At 43.7% G+C, this 27,568-nt stretch overlaps 1 protein-coding gene across 1 annotated transcript; it reads left to right on the plus strand.

Annotated features, from left to right (window-relative positions):
- The first annotated feature begins 7,515 nt into the window (after positions 1-7,515).
- LYZ (lysozyme) lies at positions 7,516-26,473 on the plus strand. The gene is made up of 4 exons (XM_040344035.1): positions 7,516-7,714; positions 13,030-13,194; positions 18,068-18,146; positions 26,182-26,473. The coding sequence occupies exons 1-4, from the start codon at positions 7,573-7,575 to the stop codon at positions 26,252-26,254; spliced, it is 459 nt and encodes a 152-aa protein (XP_040199969.1). The 5' UTR covers positions 7,516-7,572; the 3' UTR covers positions 26,255-26,473.
- The last annotated feature ends 1,095 nt before the right edge of the window (positions 26,474-27,568 follow it).

Raw genomic sequence — 27,568 nt, forward strand, 5'->3', positions numbered from 1 at the left:
TGCTAAATACCTTTTCTCATCAACATTATATAGCAGTCTTGTGACTTCTATCAGTTCCTGGTAAAGCTTGTAGGAGGAGTTTTCATACTGCACTGAGCTGTCCTATTATGATCCAGGACCCCTGACCCTCTGTCTGGACAGTGCTGATTGGCCCTGTGCTGATCACATGCACCCTCCCAAGAATAAAAAACCTCTATAACATAATGCACCAAACTGAGCATGTTCAGCCTGACTCCAAAGGCTCTGTATTATCCAGACATGTTCTGGAGTCAGTGAAAGAAGGGGAGGATCTGTGCATACAGGATCAAGCAGCCTTTTTACACAATGCAGAGGATTAACCCCTTAGGTTCCACAGAGAGTATAACAAGCATGCTTTACTACATAAACAGACTGATTTTACTGTTGTGGGTTCAGTAACTTTTTTAATTGATTGATTTGGAGCACATACAGTATCTCACAAAAGTAAGTACACCCCTCACATTTTTTTAAAAACATTTTTAATATAACTTTTCATGTGACAAAACTGAAAAATTTACACTTTGCTACAATGTAAAGTAGTAAATGTACAGCTTGTTTAACAGTGTAATCCAAATAACTCAACACACAGCCATTAAGTTCTAAATTGCTGGCAACAAAAGTGAGTACACGCCTAAGTGAAAATGTCCAAACTGGGTCCAAATAGCCATTTTCCCTCCACAGTGTCATGTGACTTATTAGTGTTACAAGGTCTCAGGTGTGAATGGGGAGCAGGCATAGGTGTGCACAGGGGGTGTGCCAGATGTGCCTGGGCACACTCTAATCACTGTGTGTGGTGCCGATTCCCCCTATTACCTGGCCTTCCCACAATGTTGAACCCCCTTTGCAGTGATGCTGGCTTCCCTCCTCTCCTCTCCCCCTGGCTGCTGCGGGGGATGTTTCAGGATGGAAAGCCGGGAAAGAGGCTAGTAAATATGTAATTTACCAACCCTTTTCTTTTCTAAATTGACACAGTGAACACACACTCACTTACTCACTGTGTTCCTCCATAACTGAAGCATACTAAACTATGCTTCAGTTTTTGAATAAACAGTAAGCCGCTCAGCACACAGCACTATACTGTTCATTTACTGTCCAGTACAGCTGAGGCTGTGTGTTTGAGCTTTGGGGTGCACACCCTAATTTAATAGGCTGTGCACACCTATGGGAGCAGGTATGTTAAATTTGGTGTTATCGCTCTCACTCTCTCATACTGGCCACTGGAAGTTCAACATGGCACCTCATGGCAAAAAACTCAGAGAATCTAAAAAAATGAATTTTTGCTCTACACAAAGATGGCCTAGGCTATGGGAAGATTGCTAAGACCCTGAAACTGAGCTGCAGCACGGTGGCCAAGACGATACAGTGGTTTAACAGGACAGGTTCTACTCAGTGCTCAGACCATATGCTGCACACTGCATCAAATTGGTCTGCATGGCTGTTGTCCCAGAAGGAAGCCTCTTCTAAAGATAATGCAAAAGAAAGCCTTCAAACAGTTTCAGGAAGACAAGCAAAGAACATGGATTACTGGAACATGTCCTGTGGTCTGATAAGACCAAGATAAATTTATTTGGTTCAGATGGTATCAAGCTTGTGTGGTGGCAACCAGGTGAGGAGTGCAAAGACAAGTATGTCTTGCCTACAGTCAAGCATTGTGGTGGGAGTGTCATGGTCTGGGGCTGCATGAGTGCTGCCGGCACTGAGGAGCTACACTTCATTGAGGGAACCATAAATGTAAAGGTACTGTGACATACTGAAGCAGAGCATGATCCCCACCCTTCGGAGACTGGGCAACAGGTTATGGACTGGCCAAGCATGTCTCCACACCTAAACCCTATTGAGCATCTGTGGGGCATCCTCAAATGGAAGGTGGAGGAGAGCAAGGTCTCTAACATCCACCAGCGAAGAGGATTCCAGTGGAAACCTGTGAAGCTCTGGTGAATGCCTTGTCCAGAAGGGTTAAGGCAGTGCTGGAAAATAAGGGTGGGCACACGAAATATTGACACTTTGGGCCAATTTGGACATTTTCACTTAGGGGTGTACTCACTTTTGTTGCCAGCGGTTTAGATATTAATGGCTGTGTGTTGAGTTATTTTGAGGGGACAGCAAATCTATACAGCTATACAAGCTGTACACTTACTACTTTACATTGTAGGAACGTGTAATTTATTCAGTGTTGTCACATGAAAAGATAGAATAAACTATTTACAAAAATGTGAGGGGTGTACTCACTTTTGTGAGATACTGTAAGAGTGAGCAAGTGGGATATAAGGTTTTGATTAACCACTTGAGCTTCAGAAGTTTTTACTCCCTTCATGACCAGGCCATTTTTCTCTATTCAAGACTGTGCTACTTTAACTGCCAAATGCGTAGTCATGCAATACTCTATAAAAATTATGTTTTTATCATTTTTTTTAACACAAATAGCTTTCTTTTGGTGCCATTTGATTTTTTTTCACGATATAAACGAAAAAAAAGACTGAAAATCTTGAATACAAACTATATTTTCTACTTTCTATCCAATAAAATCAAACTTCGTCATAAATTCAGGACAAAAAGTACTGTGCCTGTCTTTGATTAAAAAAAATCCCAATAAGTGTATATTAATTGGTTTGTGTAACGGAACCCCAAATGGGACAGGGGTTAAATCCGTTCACGATATTCCATTCCACCCAAGACAGCTTATCGACACTCCACAATCAGGCAAACGAACACGACCCATAAGAATTCTCCCCAGACACGAGACACACAGCTCTGTTCTGGTTTCAAATGAAAGACATCTTTAATGGTTCACTCTCAGCTTTTAAGCAGTTACAGCATGTTACAGTACTCAAAGGAACAAAACCACACCCCACCCATACATCACACGATGAGCTTCAATCACATTATTTTAGAAAATACATAGAGGAGTTAATTATCCCCCAGACGTTACGTCTCCGACAATAAGTCATTCACCTGCACAATACACATTGCACAGACGTCTGACCTTTAGAGTCACAACACATCTATCATCAATAGCACACAATGAAAGGTCTTTCAGAAGCCTGACTCAATTAACAACTCACTAGCCAGGGCTAATCATTGAAAAGAGTCATTATTGACCGGTAGGGTCAGAATATTCTTTACAGACATTAAAGAATATATTGTAGATTACTGTCCATGTTAAAACAATCCAGCATATGTCCCTTTGATACACGTCACTCGTGATTGGACGGGAGATCTGTCTATCAAAGTCCCGGGACCAGGGGGCGGGGCTGTGTGTGACAGCGAGTGCAGGGAACACACGGCAATTGAAATGAAAGCCAGCCAGTGAAGTTCCCTGCACTCTGATGATCCGGCCGCTGCTCTCCTCTCTTCCTCTCCACGAGCGCTATGAGAAGGACACCCATACAACCCCGCATACCGGCGGTGTTTACCCCACAGCTTCCCAGGCAGCCCTTCCTCGCCAGCCCTCAAAATCTACTCGCAAAATGCGAGCAGGCAAGTGGAATTTTTGAGGGCTGCACTAAGTGAAAATACTGCAGCTAGCACAATCACCTGCCTGCCTGTCAGTATATTATGAAGAGAATAACAGGAACAGATCTAGCTAAACTGAATACAGTGTATAAATATATATACAACATATGGGATGCATATATATCCTCTACACACTGTAACTGAAGCTAACTGACTCGCCTGCCTGCTCTGTCTAACTCAAAATAAATGACGCTGTCTCTCTCCCTGTCTGTCTTTAACCACTGCTGCAACACACTACACAAGGCCACTACGGAGGCGGCCTTATATAGTGTGGGGCGTGTACTAAACCCCCTGAGACAGAATTGGCCAACGTCACCCTGGCTTTGGCCAATTATGTCTCTCTGTTTTTTCCGCGCTGTGATTGGCCAAAGCATGTGGGTCATAGTGCATGCTTGGCCAATCATCAGCCAGCAATGCACTGCAATGCCGCAGTCAATTATGGGCCATGACGCGCCATTAGAATTTGGCGGGAATGGCCCATAATGTTCGAAATTTGGACATAGTTACATAGTTAGTCAGGTTGAAAAAAGATACAAGTCCATCCAGTTCAACCACAAAAAAATAAACAAACAAAATAAAAAAAACACAATACAATCCCATACACCCAACTCCATACCCACAGTTGATCCAGAGGAAGGCAAAAAACCCCAGCAGAGCATGATCCAATTTGCTACAGCAGGCGAGAGGCAATCGGATTTACCCTGGATCAACTTTACCTACAAATCTTAGTACTCAGTTATTTTATGTACATTTAGGAAAGAATCCAGGCCTTTCTTAAAGCAATCTACTGAGCTGGCCAGAACCACCTCTGGAGGGAGTCTGTTCCACATTTTCACAGCTCTTACTGTGAAAAAACCTTTCCGTATTTGGAGGTGAAATCTCTTTTCCTCTAGACGTAAAGAGTGCCCCCTTGTCCTCTGTGTTGACCGTAAAGTGAATAACTCAACACCAAGTACACTGTATGGACCTCTTATATATTTGTACATGTTGATCATATCCCCCCTAATTCTCCTCTTCTCAAGAGTGAATAGATTTAGTTCTTCTAATCTTTCCTCATAGCTGAGCTCCTCCATGCCTCTTATCAGTTTGGTTGCTCTTCTCTGCACTTTCTCCAATTCTCTGATATCCTTTTTGAGAACTGGTGCCCAAAACTGAACTGCATATTCCAGATGAGGTCTTACTAATGATTTGTACAGGGGCAAAATTATATCTCTGTCTCTGGAGTCCATACCTCTCTTAATACAAGAAAGGACTTTGCCCGCTTTGGAAATCGCAGCTTGGCATTGCATGTTATTATTGAGCTTATGATCTACCAAGACCCCCAGATCCTTCTCCACTACAGATCCCCCCAGTTGTACTCCCCCTAGTATGTATGATGCATGCATATTCTTAGTCCCTAAGTGCATAACTTTACATTTATCAACATTAAACCTCATCTGCCACTCAGTCGCCCAATTAGACAGAGCATTGAGGTCGGCTTGTAAATTGGCGACATCATGCAAGGACGTTATTCCACTGCATAGCTTGGTGTCATCTGCAAAGACAGAAATGTTACTTTTGATCTCAAACCCAATATCATTTATAAATATATTGAAAAGTAAGGGTCCCAGCACTGAACCTTGGGGTACACTACTGATAACATTGGACCATTCAGAGTAAGAATCATTAACCACGACTCTCTGAATTCTGTCTTTCAGCCAGTTTTCTATCCATTTACAAACTGATATATCCAATCCTGTAGACCTTACCTTACACATGAGCCATGTGTGCGGAACTGTATCGAACGCTTTTGCAAAATCCAAATATATCACGTCCACAGCCACGCCTCTGTCCAAGGTTTTACTTACCTCTTCATAAAAGGAAATCAGGTTTGTCTGACAACTTCTGTCTTTCATGAATCCATGTTGTCTGCTGCTTAAATAGTTTTTTTCCAGCAAGAACTCATCCATGTGGTCTTTTATTAAACGTTCCAGTATCTTCCCAACTATAGAAGTTAGACTAACAGGTCTATAGTTACTTGGTAAAGACTTTGTTCCCTTTTTAAATATGGGCACCACATTGGCTCTACGCCAATCCAGTGGTACTATTCCTGTCATTAATGAGTCCCTAAATATTAGATACAGTGGCTTTGAAATGACAGAGCTCAACTCACCTAGGATCCGTGGGTGGATGCCATCAGGTCCAGGTGCTTTATCCACCTTTATTCTGTCTAAATATTTCTGGACCATATCACTTTTGAGCCATTGTGGATTTGGGGCTGTGTCACTCCCACCCCCATTTTGGACATGAGCTCCCCCATGCTCCATTGTATACACAGAGCTGAAGAAAGCATTTAATAAATTTGCCTTCTCTTTGTCCCCAGTCACCCACTCTAGATTATTTTGTAAGGGGCCTACATGCTCAGACTTCACCTTTTTACTATTAATATATTTAAAGAATTTTTTGGGGTTTGTCCTACTATCTTTTGCAATCTGTCGTTCATTTTGAATTTTTGCATCCTTGATTTCCTTTTTACATATCCTGTTATATTCTTTGTAACATTTAAACAACACTAGTGTTCCTTCATTTTTATATTTTTTAAAAGCTACTTTCTTATTGTTTATAGCTTTTTTAACTTTGACCGTGGGTTCGACTCGAACTCAAAGCTCATCCCTAGTAAGTACCTGTAATAAATAAATAACATACATTAACTGCTTGCCGACCAGCTGCCGCAGTTATATGACGGCAGGTCGGCTCCCCTGCGAGAGAGCCCGTAGCTATACGTCAGCTCTCAAGCAGGCCACTAGGGGCGCGCCCCCCGCTCGCCCACGACTCCCATGCGCGTGCCCGGCGGGCGCAATCACCCCCGAGCACACGCTATCGTTTGTTACAGAGTGAGGACCGGGAGCTGTGTGTGTAAACACACAACCCTCGGTCCTGTCAGGGAGAGAAATGCTGATCTTCTGTTCATACAATGTATGAACAGAAGATCAGTCATTTCCCCTAGTGAGGCCACCCCCCCATACAGTTAGAATACACCCAGGGAACATACTTAACCCCTTCCCCGCCCCCTAGTGTTAACCCCTTCACTGCCAGTGGCATTTTTATAGTAATCCAATGCATTTTTATAGCACTGATCACTATAAAAATGCCAATGGTCCCAAAAATGTGTCAAAAGTATCCGAAGTGTCCGCCATAATGTCGCAGTACCGAAAAAAAAAAAAACGCTGATCGCCGCCATTACTAGTAAAAAAAAAATATTAATAAAAATGCCATAAAAATACCCCCTATTTTGTAAACGCTATAACTTTTGCGCAAACCAATCAATAAATGCTTATTCGATTTTTTTTTTACGAAAAATATGTAGAAGAATACGTATTGGCCTAAACTGAGGAAAAAAATGTATTTTTATATATTTTTAGGGAATATTTATTATAGCAAAAAGTAGAAAATATTATTTTTTTCAAAATTGTCGCTCTAATTTTGTTTATAGCGCAAAAACTAAAAACCGCAGAGGTGATCAAATACCACCAAAAGAAAGCTCTATTTGTGGGGAAAAAAGGACGCCAATTTTGTTTGGGAGCCACGTCCCACGACCGCGCAATTGTCAGTTAAAGCGACCGGTGCCGAATCGCAAAAAGTGCTCTGGTCTTTGACCAACAATTAAGTGGTTAATAAGAATGTGCATTGGCTGCACAAATGATGCAATACACCAGGAATGTGTTTGCTTAGCTATGTTTTAAACACAATGCTTTCATTTAAAATAAAAAATCTTATTATAGCTAGCTAACTTTACCTTGCAGAACAACTTTTTTAAAGTCTGAAAACTAAGCCTGAACAATTCTTTGGAGTTAAAAAAAAACACACACAAAAGAATAGAACGAAGTCTACCCATGTTTTAAGGAAGTGTGAAGTATGTGGTGTATTCTCAGAATGAAACTATATCAGGAATAACAGGGTAACAGGAATGAGGAAGTTGTACATGTATATGTGGTTGTCATATATATAAATACGGTAAATCGCTTATAGCTCTCCATTACATTTGTTGCCATATCATCAGTCATGAGGTCTCTGAGGCAAATCATAGGAGTCCTTTTCCTAACAATTGCATTAGTCGATGCAAAACAGTATGAGAGATGTGAACTTGCAAAAGCCATGAAAATTCTGGGTCTGGATGGATATCGAGGATACAGCCTGCCAAACTGTAAGTACTTTTGTGCTTGTACATGGTCTAAGGATTCTTTATAAGTCAGTTTTAAAATACTTAAATAACTTAAAGCGTATTAAACCCAAAACCAAAAATGTATTATATCGCAGCTTACCAATCACTAGATATGGTGGCTGCGTCAGTTTTCTTTTCTTTAGCTTTTTTCCCCCCTTGTTTTCACCTGATGATCTGGCCAGTAAAACACTTTCTGTATTAGTGAGACACGTCTCTGGAGCAATGCAAACAGGAGGTACAGCAGACAGTAGCATCGACAGTCTGTGTGTGGCTGGGGTAGTCAAGCTCCCGCTCACACTTCAAAATCAGTTACAGCAAACAGTTTTTTTTCTTTTGGGATAAATGTTTTGCATAAATAAATAAAGCCCTGCCAGTGTTAAGTGGCTTGTTTTATTCATGTAAACTGATACATTCTTCTAGGGAGTTTGAGCTTGTGAAAAATGACAGACTTACTGGCCAGATCACAAGATGGAAAAAAGAAGAAACTAAAGCCTCGTACACACGATCGGATATCTGATGGAATCTAATCCGATGGATTTTTTCGTCGGATATCCGATGAAGCTGACTTTCATCAGTCTTGCCTACACACCATCAGTCAAAAATCCGACCGTGCCAAAACGCGGTGACGTACAACAAAACGACGTGCTGAAAAAAATGAAGTTCAATGAATCCGAGCACGCGTCGACTTGATTCTGAGCATGCGTGGATTTTTGACCGATGGACTTCCACACAGACGATTATTTTTTGCTATCGTTTTTTTATCCATAGGAAAAATGTAAAACATGGTCTTTTTTTTTTTCACCAATGGAAAACAAACCGATGAGACCCACACACGATCGGTTTGTCCGATGAAACAGTCCATCGGTCTGTTTTCATCGGACAAACTGATCGTGTGTACAGGGATTTAGGCTAATTTCACACTGCACCATTATAAAATGTGGTAATAGATGTATGAGTACTGCCAGCATTGCTGCAGAGGTTGAAGGGGTGGGGGTCAGCCTGTCAGTGCTCAGACCATACGCCGCACATTGCATCAAATTGGTCTGCATGGCTGTCGTCCCAGAACGAAGCCTCTTCTAAAGATGATGCACAAGAAAGCCTGCAAGCAGTTTGCTGAAGACAAGCAGACTAAGGACATGGATTACTGGAACAATGTCCTGTGGTCTGATGGGACCAAGATAAACTTATTTGGTTCAGATGGTGTCAAGCGTGTGTGGTGGCAACCAGGTGAGGTGTACAAAGACAAGTGTGTCTTGCCTACAGTCAAACATGGTGGTGGGAGTGTCATGGTCTGGGGCTGCATGAGTGCTGCCGGCACTGGGGATCTACAGTTCATTGAGGGAACCATGAATGCCAACATGTACTGTGACATACTGAAGCAGAGCATGATCCTCTCCCTTCGGAAACTGGGCTGCAGGGCAGTATTCCAACATGATAACGACACCAAACACACCTCCAAGACGACCACTGCCTTGCTAAAGAAGCTGAGGGTAAAGGTGATGGACTGGCCAAGCATGTATCCAGACCTAAACCCTATTGAGCATCTGTGGGGCATCCTCAAATGGAAGGTGGGGGAGCACAAGGTCTCTAACATCCACCAGCTCCGTGATGCCATCATGGAGGAGTGGAAGAGGACTCCAATGGCAACCTGTGAAGCTCTGGTGAACTCCATGCCCAAGAGGGTTAAGGCAGTGCTGGAAAATAATGCTGGCCACACAAAATATTGACACTTTGGGCCCGATTTGGACATTTTCACTTAGGGGTGTACTCACTTTTGTTGCCAGCAGTTTAGACATTAATGGCTGTGTGTTGAGTTATTTTGAGGTGATAAATGTACACAGTTATATACATGTTATAAACATGCCAACAAACACACTAACATAAGCTGAATATACAAATGTATAGTCATTTAAAAAGGGTCTCTTAAAGTCACCTAAAACCACACTGCTAGTTTTTTTTCATTCAAAAACTAAAAAAAAACTCAAAGGGGGTGGGATTTTTAAGGCAACAAATATTCAACTCAAAAATTAATATAAAATTATTATAAATGTATTACATATTATAGATAGAAAATACCAACAATGAACAATAGGACATAAGAATGTGTACAATGATTGTATGACAAAATGATGATGTCCGTCAAGCAATGCCCGTCACCAAAGGGCTGATGGCACGTAAGACGGAAAATCCGACGCGTTTCGAATGTCTAGCATTCTTCTTCAGGATAATTTACAGTATCAAAATCTAAAATAAAAAATACAAATAAGTACATAATGAAACATTCCAGAAAAATAACCATCACCATCCCACATCCCCAGATGCAGACATATAAATGACTCATTTTCCCTCAAAAGGTATGTCCCCAGTGTCTCCGGGTGTGCCCCTCACAGTACTCCAAAATGGAGATATTCACTTTGTGCACCATGCATTTAAAGGCTCCCCATCCCTACAACCCCTAGGGGGGGCAGAATAGAAAAAATTCCACGAGATGGTGTCTAGGATTCCCTCATCATATCACTGTAGTAGGAGAGAAGGGGATAAATAATTTAAAAAGGGGGTTATTATAAAAATGCCAAAGGAGAGAGACCAAGAACTCTCATCTAGACATCCAATAGTAAGGAACTTACCATATATTGATAGAAAAGATCCAAAAAGATATCCTTGAATCCAGGCCTATATGTCCACAAAGGAGCAAGGTCCAAAGGAAAAAAGCAAATGGCAAGTACTATTATGGAGAGGGACCACCTATTGGGTGACCTCTGAAACACCTTCTAATCCTACCACGGATGGAGGGGGAATGACGCCGAAATACCCCCCTTGGCGTCCTTAAATACTCACCTTGTCCTCGTTCCAGGTGATGATAATTCCTCTCCCGGCCGTGGCGCACGATGTAATGCGCGACACAGCAGGGCCAATGACACGCCACGTCATTCAGACGCGGCTTGCATGGAAAACCGTTGTTGGACGGCTTCCGCAAACGTCGTTTTCGGTACCGGAAACTCCGTTGCGGCCATTTTACTCATGGGCGCACAATGGAATGCGCAACACAGCCAGGCCAAAGACACGCCGCGTCATTCAGATGCGACGTGCATGGAAAACCATCGTTGGACGGCTTCCGCACACATCGTTTTTTTTTCATTCTACCTAGAGGGCTGAAAAAAAAACTCAGATTGAAGCCAATGTACTGTAACAATTCAATGTTAGTACAGCAATCCCCCCTGCTGTGCTATTGTGTTCTGACAGGGGGGTGGCCAGAACACTCCGGCCAGCGCTCTCAGCCATTGATTGAGAGCGCTGATCAGGAGCTGACCGGTATACCTTTTTCGGTCATGCCCCTTCGACATAAGATGGCATTGCTGCAGTACACACGGGCCGATTGGCGGCCAGTATTCTATTCTAAAAGCAAAAGATCCCCTGTGTTGCCCTAGCATTAAAGTGAGTTTCTAGCAAACCAGTACTGAATAGCTATGTGTACTGCTCAACACAGAAAGCTATGTTATAGTACAGCTAATTTCTTCAGCCTTGTTACTCTGGGTCAAAGGTTTGACTCCTACTTTGGATACTGAGATGCTGGGGTTGATTTACTATAGGCAAATAAGCTATTAACTTTGCAAGGGAAATTGCACTTTGCAGGGGCATTTTCCACAGAGCCTAGTGAAAATAGTGAAATTTAATTTTGAAAAGAATATCCAGTCACATGCAATAGAAAATAAAAAAAAGACAGCATTGCTTGCACATGATTGGATGATGGAAGTCAGCAGAGCCTTGCCTCCTGCCTCGTCATTTGCCAAGCTCTGTGTAAAATTCCATTGCAAAATCAACCCTAATAACAGCAGGGAGTTTGTATGTGCTTCATGGGTTTTCTTCAAGGGCTTTACCTTTCTCCCATAATTTAAAATATATTGGTAGGTTTCTTTTAAACCTTGTCCTGAGTAATTATGAGTAAGGCAGGCCATACATTATCCAATTTTCTTTCCTTCATCAGCATGGTCAGTGCGGACAGGGCCGTCTTTAAGGCACAGCAAAAGGGGCAGCTGCCCTGGGCCCTGTCATTGTTGTGGGGCCCAAAGCAGCTGCCTCATACTTGCCAACTATCCCAGTTTAAATTCCTTTGTCCCTTGAAGTTTTAGTCCTGTGCTGTGTCCTGATATCTCAGTGTGAAGGGCTGCTACTAATGCTGCTTAGCTCTGCCCTATTGTTGTGTACAGATGACTCAACTGCAGACCCTGGGCCAGATTCATCAAGAGCTACGACGGCGGATCTCCTGATCCGCCGTCGTATCTGTGAGAGCCGACGGTCGGATCTGTGAGATCCCACGGTCGGAGCTATGCGACTGATTCATAAGAATGAGTTCCGCATAGATCTCCCTTAGATCCGACTGGTGTAAGTGACTTACACCAGTCGAATCTTAGGCTGTAATCTCCCGCCGGCCGCTAGGTGTCGTAGTTTTTTTTTTAAACGTCGCATATGCAAATGAGAAGAACCGCCGATTCACGTCCGTACGCCCGCCCGTCGCTCTTTTTCAACGTCGTTTGCATTCGGCTTTTTCCGGCGGAGAGCTACCCCTGCTAATATCAGGGGTAGCTAATGTTAAGTATGGCCGATGTTCCCGCGCCGTGTTTTAAATTTGTTACGTCGTTTGCGTAAGTACGTCGGGAATACGGATGGCCGTAAGTAACCTAGTCGCCGAAAACAATGACGTCCTAGCAACGACATTTGGAGCATGCGCACTGGGCTTTTTCGCCGGCGGCGCATGCGCAGTTAAATCGGCGCGGGAACGCGCCTGATTTAAATTGTACACTCCCCCTAGCCGCGGAATTTGCATTCCGCCGGGGGGAGTTAGGATCCGACGGTGCAATTTGCGAGGTAAGTGCTTTATGAATCATGCACTAGCCTCGCTAAATTGCACCGGCGGATCGTAAAACAGGTAGATCTGGCGGATCCGCTGAGCTACATGAATCTGGCCCCCTGTGTTTACATGTAACAACATGTACAAATAACCATCATTCATATGTAAAAAACGGGAGCATTCATATGTAAATAGCTGAGGACGGCGGCATTCATATGTAAATAAAGGCGCCATTCATATGTATATCATGCTCCTCTGCAGTGAAGAGATGATGTGCTGTAACCTCTAGCAACCAATCAGTGAGCATGGATCAAAATGTGTCCGGTTCTTGCTGAAATGGAAGAATTTCAATTGGCTATGGCCGGTTTAACTCTAGTAAATTGAAACTGATGAGAATAATTATATACTGTAAACCTTTCTTTTTAATGTTGAAAACATGAATTTTCAGGGGTTTGCACAGCTTTCTACGAGAGTTCCTTTAACACAAACAGCGTAAACTTCAACCCTGGAGACAACAGCACTGATTACGGTATTATTCAAATAAACAGCCATTGGTGGTGTAATGATTACAAGACTCCGAGAGCCCACAATGCTTGCAACATTGATTGCTCAGGTAAGTTATTTACTTTGTGATATGTTTCTCATGAAATAAGATTATTAATATACAGTCATGGTCGAAATTGTTGGCACCCCAGAAATTTTTCACAGAAAAGTATTGCAGTAACACATGTTTTGCTATACACATGTTTATTCACTTATAGGCAGATTCAGAAAGATTTAGGCCGGCGTATCAGTAGATACGCCGGCCTAAGTCAGAATCTACTGTGCATGCGCGAGTAGCGTGGCGCGCCGTCACTGGTCCCCGTTTTCAGTGCATTTCCCAGAAGACAGTGTAGGGGGATGTGACGCGAAGGGGTGTGACTCCCGTGGGAGTCGATACCCAGAAGTAGTGCAAATACCTGTCTTAGACAGGTATCTGCACCCCCCCCCACCTGAAAGGTGCCGAATTCGACACCGGGTGGAACTCCGCTTTAACTTAATATTTGGTTGCACACCCTTTGGAAAAAATAACAGAAATCAGTCGCTTCCTATAACCATCAATAAGCTTCTTACACCTCTCACCCGGAATTTTGGACCACTCTTCCTTTGCGAACTGCTCCAGGTCTCTCTTATTGGAAGGGCGCCTTTTCCCAACAGCAATTTTAAGATCTCTCCACAGGTGTTTAATGGGATTTAGATCTGGACTCATTGCTGGCCACTTTAGAACTCTCCAGCGCTTTGTTGCCATCCATTTCTGGGTGCTTTTTGAATTATGTTTGGGGGCCTTGTCTTGCTGGAAGACCCAAGATCTAGGACGCAAACCCAGCTTTCTGACACTGGGCTCTACTGTGCGACCCAAAATCCTTTGGTAATCCTCAGATTTCATGATGCCTTGCACACATTCAAGGCACCCAGTGCCAGAGGCAGCAAAACAACCCCAAAACTAGACACGTGCACAGCAAAATTTTTTGTTTATTTCTGTTTAGTTTCTGTTTGTTTATCGTGATTCGTAACAAGTTGTATTTCATAAGACGTTAGTTATCGTATTCGTACTCTTTAGTATTTTCGTAACACTCTTTTTTCTGTTTCCGTTTTTTTCTGTTAGTTTATTTTTCGTTGAATCAAGATTCGTATTTTCGTTATATTTTGTATTCTGCCGCGTTCGTATTTTTAAAATGATTTTATTCGCTCCTTCATTTTTACGTTAGTTTAATTTACGTTGTTTTGCTGTTCGTATTTACAATATATTTTCCATCATGCCGCATTCGTATTTTCGTAAGAAATATATTTTCGTTGCTTTATGATCATTCGTATTTTCGTGTCTAATTTCCTTTGATTGTAAAAACGTACTTTTGTAGATTTTATTGCATTCGTAATTCTGTTAGAATACATTTTACGTTTATTCGACACACTACTCGTCGTCATTTTGTAATTTGTACTTTACTGTGATTGACTTGACTGTCTTAGTTAGCACACACACCCTGTCTAGAATGAAGTCTGACGTAGAAGAAAACTAAAATATGTCAGATATTACAAATACAAATCTAGAAATTAGATGCACTGCAGTTTAACACAGAAAAAGACACAAGGAGCCAGGAGGTAATGAAAAAGAAGCTCATTGGGGGAAGGAACAAACCTCTTCAGAGGAAAGGGACAGCGCTCAGTGGCTATTGGTCAATGTCCAGAAATATTTCAGTACTAACGAAAGCTAATTTACATTTTTTTGTATTTTCGTTGTTTTCATTTCCGTTTTCCGAAGATTCGTAATTTATTTTTCGTTAGTTTTGATTTTCGTTTTTTAGTCTTTGTTCGGCATTTCGGTTGTTTTCTTTTCGGTCTTCGAATATTAGTAAGTTTGCATTTTCGTTCATTTTGTTTTTCGTAATTATTTTTTTTTTTGGGTTCGGTATTTTCGTTGTTTCTATGTTTTCGTTTCTTTCATCTTTCGTATCTTCGTTGTTTTTCATATTCGTTATTTTGAAAATATCGTTATTCGTTGTTAATTGCGCTAAACCATTTGTTCATTCGTATGTTAACGAATCAACTAAAATAACAAAAATTGACGGAAAACGTATTCGTAACTTAAAAAATTGCACATGCCTACCCAAAACATCATTGAACCTCCATCATATGTCACTGTAGGTACTGTGTTCTTTTCTTTGTAGGCCTCATTCCATTTTCGGTAAACAGAAGAATGATGTGCTTTACCAAAAAGCTCTATCTTGGTCTTATCTGTCCACAAGACGTTTTCCCAGAAGGATTTTGGCTTACATTTTGGCAAACTGTAGTCTTGCTTTTTTATGTCTCTGTGTCAGCAGTGGGATCCTCCTGGGTCTCCTGCCATAGCATTTTATTTAATTTAAATGTCGACGGATAGTTTGCGCTGACACTGATGCTCCCTGAGCCTGCAGGACAGCTTGAATTTCTTTGGAACTTGTTTGGGGCTGCTTAGCCACCATCCAGACTATCCTGCGTTGCAACCTTTCATCAATTTTTCTCTTCTGTCCACGCCCAGAGAGATTAGCTACAGTGCCATTGGTTGCAAACTTCTTGATAATGTTGGTCACTGTGGACAAAGGCAAATCTAGATCTCTGGAGATGGACTTGTAACCTTGAGATTGTTGATATTTTTCCACAATTTTGGTTCTCAAGTCCACACAGACACACGATGCAAAGACTAAGGCCCCTTTCACATTACAGCGGGAGCCGCGGTGGCGGTATATCGCCGCTAAAAATATCGGCGCTATACCGCCGGAATCGGCCGCTAGCGGTGCGGTATTAACCCCCGCTAGTGGCCGGTAAAGGGTTAATACCGCCCGCAATGCGCCTCTATAGAGGCGCATTGCGGGCGGTATTGCCGCGGTTTCCCATTGTTTTCAATGGGAAGGAGCGGTGAAGGAGCGGTATACATGCTGCTTCTCTCACCGCTCCAAAGATGCTGCTGACAGGAGATTTTTTTCTCTCCCACCAGCGCATCGCCTCAGTGTGAAAGCCCTTGTGCTTTCACATTGAGTAGGCAGTGAAGGAGTTTTTCAGGCGGTATAGCAGCGCTATTTTTAGCGCTGTACCGCCTGAAAAACTCCTCAGTGTGAAAGGGGTCTAAGTGAACTTCTCTCCTTTTTATCTGCTTTCAGGTGTGATTTTTATATTGCCCACATCTGTTACTTGCCCCAGGAGAGTTTAAAGGAGCATCACATGCTTGGAAAAAATCTTATTTATCCACAATTTTGAAAGGGTGCCAAGAATTTTGACCAGCCCATTTCTGAAGTTTTGCATGACATTATGTCCAATTTGCTTTTTTTCCTCCCTTTTTTTGTTTTGTTCCAATACACACAAAGGGAATAAACATGTGTATAGCAAAACATGTGTCACTTTTCTGTGAGAAATACTGGAAATATTTCCTGGGGTGCCAACAATTTCGGCCATGACTGTACATACTTCTGAATATGTGTTATAGCAACACACATTGCCAGCAGCAGATAAGAAAGCAAAAAAAAAAATATTTGATTACTTTGAATACCCAGATAAAAAATGACTTCTTTAAAATGTAATCGGTTAGCTTTTGTCTGGTAAGAGTGCTTCCCCTTTGTTGTAATCAGCTTATCCACCACAATCAAAGCATTTGCATTTTGTGGGCTTAAAAGTGGCTACAAACTTTAGTAATTCTGCTACAAACTTGCCAGTTCTTTGTATAGCGTGGGGAAGGTTGGAACTGTCTGGTTTTAAAGAGGAACTGCAGTCTGCTCACATAATTTGTAATCAGGGCCGATCCGAGACAGGGTGCACGGGTGCAAGTCGGCACTGTGCTTTCACCGATGGATAAAACCAATGGGGCCCACGCACGATCGGTTCGTCGGATGAAAACAGTCCATCGGACCGTTTTCATCAGACGAACCGATCGTGTGTACGCGGCATTAGGGTTCATTTGCAGTTTGGGGGATGGTAAAACCCCATAGTTAAGACATTATTTTATTAGCCCTGCCCCAATTGCACCCCCTTCAGCTGCAGTGACTGCAGCAGGAGTTATTCACCCTGTCATGGTTGGTGGGTGTAGCACCTGCCAAGCATTACCCATTCAAGTGAATGAGGTCACTCTGCAAGTGCCCTGCAATACTGTGCAGTACAGCAAACAAGGGGTTAAAGCAGGCAGCGTTGTGTTGCTTTCTCACCACCTGCTTTAACCCTTTGGACCCTAAAGAAGCATGCAGTTGCAAGGTGCTTGCAGAGGTGCCCCATTTATTGGATGGGTCATGATTGGCAGGCAGTAGCACCCACCAAAAGCAACAGGGGCTTTAATTCCCACTGCGGCATGTGTACACCTTTGGCTACTGCCTCAGCAGCTAAAGGGGGTAGGGATGGGGGGGGGGGGGCGGTAAAACTGTGACTCTACCCCAGAAACATGCTTGTAATCCAAAGCACTCTTATATCAAAGCAAATTTCCCAATAAGAAATAATGGAAACTCAAATGATTCGTTCCACAACCTTAGGTTCTTCAGTTTATAGTCCATATAAAAAGATTATAGCAATGTGATAAGTTGTGTAAGCATCCACAAATGGAAGCTTCCACAGGGGGATTAGAAGAAAAATCCAGCAGGAGCTACAGAATATAAAAGAGAAGAGAGGCGCCTCTAAGTGTAGCAACATGTTGATAAACATTGTACCTTCATTAAATGTAACCATAATTGCTAAACTTAGAGGCGCCTCTCTTCTCTTTTATATTCAGTTGTGACATGACACTACTTGTATATCAAGACATCGCTTGTATATCAAGTCAAAATGTATTTAAAAATGTTGCTTGTCTTGCAAAACGCTCTCAAACCAAGTTACTCTCAAACCAAGGTTTTACTGTATATTGAAAAATATTTTCAAAACAAATATCAAAATGTAAACACTTGTTAAACATGTGATTATTATTTGTTGACAAAACATCACATTTTGCTTAACAGCCCTCCTATCCAATGACATCTCATCATCTGTGAAATGCGCAAAACGTGTTGTGAGGGATCCCAATGGTATGAATGCATGGTATGTATTAGACACAAAACTTTAGTTCTTAACTGACAATTAAATCAGTTTGGATCACTGGGAGTTGATCTAAATTTCTCAAAAAGGAACATTCACACTTCTGTGTTTTGTTGTGGTAGGTAACAAAAAAAATAAAAAAAAACACTTGCTGCATTCTTGATGCAGTTTTCAGCAAAACATACATAGTAATGTACAGGCCCGGACTGGCCATAGGGCATACTGGGCATTTGCCCGGTAGGCCGCCTGGCTGTCAGGCCGATTGTTCTAAATTCGATCTCCCGGCCTTCTATCGTCTTCTTCCAACTCCTGGGGGGACGAGTCAATCGTGAGCGAGCAGCGCCGGCCGGCCGTGGTTGCTCAGTGACAGGCCCGCCCCCAGGGGTGGACTGACCATTCAGGCTCTTTGGCTGAGTACCTGTGGGCCGAGGCAAGCAGAGAGGCTCCAGCCGTGGGATGGATGGCGTGAACGGGCTGTGAGGAGAGAGAGAGGGACCGAGAGAGCCCGGGAAGGAGGAGGACACTTCCTGGACTGAAGTGTTACTTGCTGTCTGTCTTCCCTGTCAGGCGTAGCGATCTCCGCCCGAAAGGAGCTTCCTAGTCCCGGCCGGCGTGATGTCATTCACAGGTTGGGGGGCTGGATGAGCCGAGGAGAGGCTGCTGCAAAGACCCTCGAAGAGCCAGTGAAGCGTCGTGCCTGTGCAAGTAAGTTAGCAGAGGTTAAAAAGTGATTAACTCTTTTTTTTTGGGGGGGGGGGTTAATTTACAATAGGATTTTTAATATGCAGCATGGAAGGGGTTAATGTACTGCCACTGGTCACTGATGCATTGGTGACCAGTGGCAGTTAATTAACCCCTTTGTGCTGCATTAGTGACACCAGTGTCAGTGTTTATTAACCCCTATGTTGTGCAGCATGAAAGGGTTAATAAACACTGACACTGGTGTCACCAATGCAGCATAAAGGGGTTAATTAATTGCCACTGACCACCAATGCATCAGTGGCCAGTGGTGTATTTGATACTACCCACCCCATACACCCCACAACCCTCTCATGTACATACCACCCACCCCCATACACTTCACACCCCTCTCATGTACATACCACCCAACGTCATGCACCCCACACCCCTCTCATGTACATACCTCCCACCTCCATACACTCCGCACCCCTCTCATGTACATACCACCCCCTCCATACACTCCGCACCCCTCTCATGTACATACCACCCCCTCCATACACTCCGCACCCCTCTCATGTACATACTACCCCCCAACATACACTCCGCACCCCTCTCATGTACATACCTCCCACCTCCATACACTCCGCACCCCTCTCATGTACATACCACCCCCTCCATACACTCCGCACCCCTCTCATGTACATACCACCCCCTCCATACACTCCGCACCCCTCTCATGTACATACTACCCCCTCCATACACTCCGCATCCCTCTCATGTACATACTACCCCCCAACATACACTCCACACCCCTCTCATGTACATACTACCCCCCAACATACACTCCGCACCCCTCTCATGTACATACTACCCCCCAACATACACTTCGCACCCCTCTCATGTACATACTACCCCCCACCATACACTCCGCACCCCTCTCATGTACATACTACCCCCCACCATACACTCCGTACCCCTCTCATGTACATACTACCCCCCAACATACACTCCACACCCCTCTCATGTACATACCTCCCCACCTCCATACACTCCGCACCCCTCTCATGTACATACCACCCATCGCCATACACTCCGCACCCCTCTCATGTACATACCACCCATCGCTATACACTCCGCACCCCTCTCATGTACAAACTACCCCCCACCATACACTCCGCACCCCTCTCATGTACATACCTCCCACCTCCATACACTCCGCACCCCTCTCATGTACAAACTACCCCCCACCATACACTCCACACCCCTCTCATGTACATACCTCCCAACTCCATACACTCTGCACCCCTCTCATGTACATACCACCCATCGCCATACACTCCGCACCCCTCTCATGTACATACCACCCATCGCTATACACTCCGCACCCCTCTCATGTACATACCACCCATCGCTATACACTCCGCACCCCTCTCATGTACAAACCACCCATCGCTATACACTCCGCACCCCTTTCATGTACATACCACCCAACGCCATTCACTCCGCACCCCTCTCATGTACATACTACCCCCTCCATACACTCCGCACCCCTCTCATGTACATACCACCCATCGCAATACACTCCGCATCCCTCTCATGTACATACCACCCAACGCCATACACTCCGCACCCCTCTCATGTACATACCACCCTGCACCATACACTCCGCACCCCTCTCATGTACATATCTCCTACCTCCATACACTCCGCACCCCTCTCATGTACATACCACCCATCGCCATATACTCCGCACCCCTCTCATGTACATACCACCCATCGCCATACACTCCGCACCCCTCTCATGTACATACCACCCATCGCCATACACTCCGCACCCCTCATGTACATACCACCCATCGCAATACACTCCGCACCCCTCTCATGTACATACCACCCAACGCCATACACTCCGCACCCCTCATGTACATACCACCCATCGCCATACACTCCGCACCCCTCATGTACATACCACCCATCGCAATACACTCCGCACCCCTCTCATGTACATACCACCCAACGCCATACACTCCGCACCCCTCTCATGTACATACCACCCAACTCCATACACTCCGTACCCCTCTCATGCACATACCACCCAAAGCCATACACTCCACACCCCTCTCATGTACATACCATCCACCGCCATACACTCCGCACCCCTCTCATGTACATACCACCCATCGCCATACACTCCGCACCCCTCTCGTGTACATACCACCCAACGCCATACACTCCGCACCCCTCTCATGTACAAACCACCCACCTCCATACACTCCACACCCCTCCGTACCGATCACTCACTGTGTTCTTTTAGTAAAGATATGGGCTGTTAAATGACATTTAGGCTATGCTGCAGTTAATATTTAAATGTCCGCTCTATGCAGCTTAGCTGCAATATGTAGTTGGAGATTTCTGTAGCTGTGGCTTGAGTGTGGGCGGGGACAAAGGGGGCCCCATGATCTCCTATTGCCCCAGGGCCCCATGAGTTGTCAGTCCATGACTGTATGGGCTGCTCAATCTAAAATGCCCGGGCCTATTATTTGTCCCAGTCCGGGCCTGGTAATGTATATACTGTATGTAAAATCTACTGCATAAAAAACACAGATGTATGAATGAAGCTGTAGGGAGGGTTCTATTTATAAAAATGCATAGCTATTCCTCCTCCAAGACTGCTTGCACATTCTGTAAGAATTAACCAGCATTTTCTCATGAGAGATGGTTCCTATAATGGGCCAAAAAAAAATGCGCTCAAGGTATTTTCTTTTCTGGTCACATGTTCATAAGCTATTATTTTAGGATCTTTTTGGTGGAATGTTGTTAGGTCATTGTTTTAGGCTCATCTAGTGATATGTTCTTAGGCAATTCTTAGGGTATTTGGGAATGTTTCTTCCTGCAAAAGATAATTTAAATATTAGAAAATTTAATTTTGCACATAATAAAAACTTTTGCAAGGGTATTTTTTGTGACTTTTTCACATATACGAATAATTCACACTGCAAATGTTTTTATAAATAGACTTCACAGTACAGTGGAACCTTGGATTACGAGTATAAATCCGTTTCGGGAAAATGCTTGTTACCCAAAGCACTCGCATATCAAAGCGAGTTTCCCCATAGAAGTCAATCAAAACAAAGATAATTTGTTCCACATTGACTCCTATTGCATGCAATACCGCATGTGGCTAGAGGTGGGGGGCACAGGAGAGACTCGTAAATACTCGGAGACCACTCGGAAAGACTTGGAAACACTCGGGAACCCTCAGAAAGGCTCGGATTGTTACCGAGTATTTCCAAGTATTTTCGAATGGCTCCAAGCATCATCGGTGCCACTGCACCCCTGGCTAAATGTGGTACTGCACGCCACAGAGGTTTGAATCCTGCTAGTTTTGCGAGACAACACTCAGGCCGCGTACACACCATCGGTCCAAACCAATGAAAACGGACTGACGTTCCGTTTCATCGGTCCAAACTATCCGTGTGTACGCTCCATCGGTCTTTTGTCCTTCGGACAAAAATTAGAGAACTTGCTTTAAAATCGAACCGATGGACCGCTGACCGATAGGTCCAAACCGATGGTTAGTACACAAAAGCATCGGTTCAAAACCCGCGCATGCTTAGAATCAAGTAGACGCATGCTTGGAAGCATTGAACTTCGTTTTTTCAGCACGTCGTGTGTTTTACGTTACCGCGTTCTGACCCGATCGGTTTTTGAACTGATGGTGTGTACGCACATCAGACCATCAGTCTGCTTCAGCGGTGAACCGATGAAAACGGTCCGTTGGAACATTCTCATCGGATGGACCGGTCGTGTGTACGCAAAACGAGTCAGGATTTTAAAAAGATAATTGCTTGTATTGAGAAACGCTCATTAACTGTGTTACTCGCAATCCGAGGTTCCACTGTACATTTCTGCTGTTATTGTATGACCTCAACATAGCTACTGTATGTGCTTGACTTAACCACTTCAGCTCCGGACCATATTGCTGGTCAATGTAAGGGCTTACCTTGAGTGGAGTCCATTTTGCAGGTTTGTATGCTCATATGTAACGCTCCTGCGTATGAGTTTAGTTATGATTTAATTGGATCTCAGCTGCGGAGGTTTCTCAGGGTTAAACCACTACTTCACTCTCTTGTATGGTCAAAGAGTTTAGGGTTTAGTTCATCACAACCTCTTTTTAGAGAATCAACTTAATCAAGAAAGCTTATTAACTCATAAGCATTTATAATGCAGTAACGGATAAAGACACAGTCTATGAATAAGTAGGTATAAGGTTTTTGGTAGCAGTATTACTTAATGTTTCTTACTGAAAGCAGTGCAGATAGAGCCAACACATATATATATATATATATATATATATATATATATATATATATATATATATCACAAGCTGAGACCATGCACAAGTATATTCAGGCAGGACTTAGATATTGAGATATGCAATTGATAGACAAGCACAGTTCAGCATAGGCTGGGGATCTAAACAATTTGTGTAGAGATACTTGCGGTACTGCTGGTAGAAACAGAGATGGCTACATTCAGGTCTGCAGAGTGCTGGTACAGATGGGAAGCCTGAGAAGCTGATGGCTGAAGGGTGAGCTGATCCCAGTCCTGGATGGAGAGAGTGTCTCCTGATAGCAGGTCCACAGGGCTTTGAGGAGCGGGTCCTGGGTGACGGCAGGGGTCCAACAAATCCAGGGTACAGCCAGCCAAAGGGTCAGAAGCCGGGGTCAGTCTTCTAGATGAAGACAATCACAGGAACACAGGAACCGTTGGCACAGACAGGACAAGCAGAGTACAATGAACTGACACCTGCCTCATAGTGAGGCAGGGCTTTATACCCTGGTTGATTAGGAAACCTGCCTCAGCTGGACCAGGATAAACAGGTGCAGATTGCAGGGAGATTCAAAGACAGGCAATCAGCACATAGTTCAGAACCAGGCTTTGATGGACAGCAAGCAGAATATGAACTTGAGAAGTGGCTCAGTGGCAAAGATCTGGAGCAGAGAAGAAGAAGTCCTGGGTTCAATCCCACCCAGAGCCACTTGGGGCGTGACCACGCCTCGCTGTCTGTTTGGCACGATAGCGATCGTGACAGTCAATGACCGGGCCACTTTTTGCGATTCGGCACTGCGTCGCTTTAACTGACATTTGCGCGGTCGTGCGACGTGTCTCCCAAACAAAGTCAGCAGTTACAAATACTGTAGCTGCTGAATTTTAATTTTAGGGCACTTACCTGTCCAGGCAGCCCACGATATCGGCTCCCCAGCCGATCTTCGTATCAACTCCCGAGACCTGCCGCCGCCATTCCTGGTAAGGGAACCCGGCAGTAAAGTGCCTACTCTGTAATTGACCTGTCGGCGAGGGAAGAAGGAGGGGGGCCGAACTTCCGGGAGATCGGGCAGCAGGCCAAGTCTTTAGAAGTGGGGAACTGTACCAGTCAAAAACAGGTACTCGTTGTAACGGAACGTCCCACACTCCCCTTGGGTGCTTCCGTCATATACCGCTTCCTATCAGTCTGGATATAGATATCAGATATTCCAGCTGCTCACAAGCACACAACGAGGCGAGACTTGTTTGTGTGCTGAACATGGAGTCTTTAATAGAACCAAGAATACAACCTTATATACAGTTTGAAGAGGAGATAACCAGAACATAAATTAACATGAGCTAATTAACTAATCATTTACCCAGACTAGGCGACTCATAGATATGACCTTTCAGGGTAGACGTCACGTCTCCTCGTTCACCTGCTATACAATACACATTATCATAAGTGTAAACACAGGACATCTTCACACAATAGCAGGGTCAATTAGCACAGAGAACAGACAGATGGCTGGAGGCGATGGCATTAGCATCTAACAGTATGTGTCCCAACATTATGAATGAGTCACTCTTACAATTAACCCATTGAGTTCAGAATCAACAAACAGTAAAACGTTCTTTACAGATATCCTGGAATGTATTGTGGATAATAATTACATAATAATGCCATCTCAGGTAGTCCAAGATATCATTTCTCAGTCATTCTATGCCCCAAGTGGACATAGGATGATTTTAGACATAAGAGGGTCCGGGGATGTCCCGGGTGAGTCTGCCACACCCGTTCCCCCCTAAAAAGTGCCAAATGTGGCACAGGAGGGGGGGCAGAAGCGTATAAGAGGAAGTTCTACTTTTGGGTGGAATTCTGCTTTAATCTGGCCAAGTGGCCATAAATGGATTGAGTTTCGCAGGGACCGGCTGAGATTCGATCCATCTAATAGCAGGCTGGTTGTATTTAAGTCGACCCATCAATTGACTTTAGTAAAACGTGTCTGTCGAATTTTGGCTAGCAGTAATTATTTAGTTCCCCTGCCCCGAATGGGTCCCCATGCCCCCCTCCCTGCTGGCAGAACACATTAGTGCTATGCAAGGGATTCATCCATCAACACGGACTGTGTTAATGAGGGAATCGACTGTTTTTCTGTCCTGCGGGAAAGACAATAAAATCATCTATGGCCTGCCTTAGGTCCCTTTCACACGGGCGCCTCCACTGTCCCGCTCTCCTCAATGGAGAAATTGGGTAAAAATTGTTTTTATCCAATCTGATCCTCCAGACGAATGGAAAATAGGACCACCATCTGTCTGAATTTTGCAGACAGGATCGGATAGCGGTGCTGACATCCGCCGCTCCATATGGGAGAGTGCAAGGTCCGATCAGGTACACCTGAAAAACTGAAAGGGCGGACCTTATCGGACAGCCCATGTGAAAGTGTCTTTTTTCAGGTGTTTATTATTACAACACCAGGATTGATTATGGTACTTCTTAGGAAGTGATTGAAATGCATATGTTAGTTTTTATAGACCAGCAAGAGGTAAATCTGGCCATAAATGGATAGAATTTCAAAAGAATATTCTTAGGAAAAGTTTTATGAAAATTTGCACACAATTTTTTAGAACATTCTAATGTTATTTGAAAGATTTTGTTTGCTTTTAAACATTTGATTTTGGAATGAAGGGACTTTACCAAAGGAAAAAGCACATACAATTCATTCGTTCAAGTACATTTTTCCATTCCGCTCCTTCGAATTTTCTCATCACTGTGGTCAAAAGTGAAAGTCGATTTGACCCCATTAATTATTACAAGAACGAATGAACATTCTTTTCCTAAGAATTCACATTTGAAATTCTATCATCAGGCTCTGCTAATGGTATGCAGTTTATATAACGGACTTGTGGAGTCACCTTGTTCCCTCTGCTTCTTTATTACAAGCTCTATTGCCAAGCTTTATTATAATTATATGTGTGTTTTCTGTAAGAATGAATGTTTATTGGAAACTAGTACTGCAATCATTTACAATCTTTATTCATCCTGCAGGGTTGGATGGAGAAACCATTGCAAAGGAAAAGATTTGTCTGCATGGATTCAAGGCTGCGGGCTTGACTTTTAAAACACACTGTAACTGAATCCTTGCGAGTGTACATTTTTCTGTTGCTTGAATAGCCCTATATTGTAGTCCCCATCCTATCCTGTATTCATAGCAATCACCTGTTTTGCTGCAGTAAAGTAAAGTTGTTTAACCACTTCAATACTGGGCACTTTCCCCCCTTCCTGCCCAAGCCAATTTTCAGCTTTCATCGCTGTCGCTTTTTAAATGACAATTGCGCAGTCATGCAACACTATACCGAAAGCATGCCTCAGTTGCCAATAAGAGAGAATATACCTTTGTTGTCTATGAAGTATATCATGGAAAGGAAGAAGAAGCAAATGAGTACATGTATATACTTATACAGAGGGAAGTATATTGATTCTGTAGGAGAGCAATAGATAGAAAAATACCCCAATGATACTAATCTGCTATCCCTATGATATAGAAGTATCCAGTAAATAATCACTATCTATAGGGAGGCCTCTATAGACAAGTTGACTGTAGGGTGACCACGTGTTCCGGATTGCCCGGGACAGTCCCGCATTTTGCAGGTCTGTCCCGGGCACATTCATTCCAGGACAATACAGTGTCCCGGAATGAAACTTACACAACCACCCCCCGGGCCAATCTGATGCCCCCAAAAAATGCCACCACATCACCGCTTTACTTACTGACATTACTTGCCCTGGCCGGGAATGCCTGGAGGAGCAAAATCCCGCCTCCTTCTTGTGATTGGAGAAATCATAAATCCCGCCTCTTGTGTCCAATCACTGTGCTGTGATTCGTTACAGCACAAGCTGATTTTTGGGAAGGGGGGGGGGGGTGTCCCTGAATGGTAGTTTGGAAATGTGGTCACCCTAGTTGACTGGCCAGTTACCATGGCATTGTGTCATGCATCCAAGCCACTTGTAGGTCTCAGTCAAAAGAGTGGTCTCATATCTTCATTCTATATACTAGGCAATTTGACTGGCCAATTACCGTGGGATGGTGACGTGCATCCGAGCCACACGTTGATCAGCATAAAAAACAGTTTGTTCACCATTCCAATAGACCATGTGACCAATGTGACACCCTAAAGTGTGAAAAAATAGGTGCAAGAAATACCATCTCTTCACATGTTTCGCTCACTAAATGAACTTCGCCAGGCATACCGGATAATCGACCAAAAACAAAAGACACCTATTTTGACTAAGACCAACGAGTGGTTTGGATGCATGACCCCATACCACTGTAATTGGCCAGTCAATTTGTCTGGAGAGGTCTTCCTATAGATAGTGATTATTTAAGGAATACTTCTATATCAAATGGATAGGCTTAAAAAGTAAAGCAGATTTG

Source organism: Rana temporaria, chromosome 3 (assembly GCF_905171775.1).
Source record: "Rana temporaria chromosome 3, aRanTem1.1, whole genome shotgun sequence".
NCBI classification, from domain to species: Eukaryota; Metazoa; Chordata; class Amphibia; order Anura; family Ranidae; genus Rana; species Rana temporaria.

What these genes read in the sequence shown, in the direction of transcription:
- LYZ (XM_040344035.1), top strand. Translation starts at nt 7,573, where the DNA reads ATGAGGTCTCTGAGGCAAATCATAGGAGTCCTTTTCCTAACAATTGCA. An exon ending in TTGCAACATTGATTGCTCAG is followed by an intron (nt 13,195 to 18,067) that starts GTAAGTTATTTA and finishes TTTGCTTAACAG; the next exon opens with CCCTCCTATCCAATGACATC. An exon ending in CCCAATGGTATGAATGCATG is followed by an intron (nt 18,147 to 26,181) that starts GTATGTATTAGA and finishes TTCATCCTGCAG; the next exon opens with GGTTGGATGGAGAAACCATT.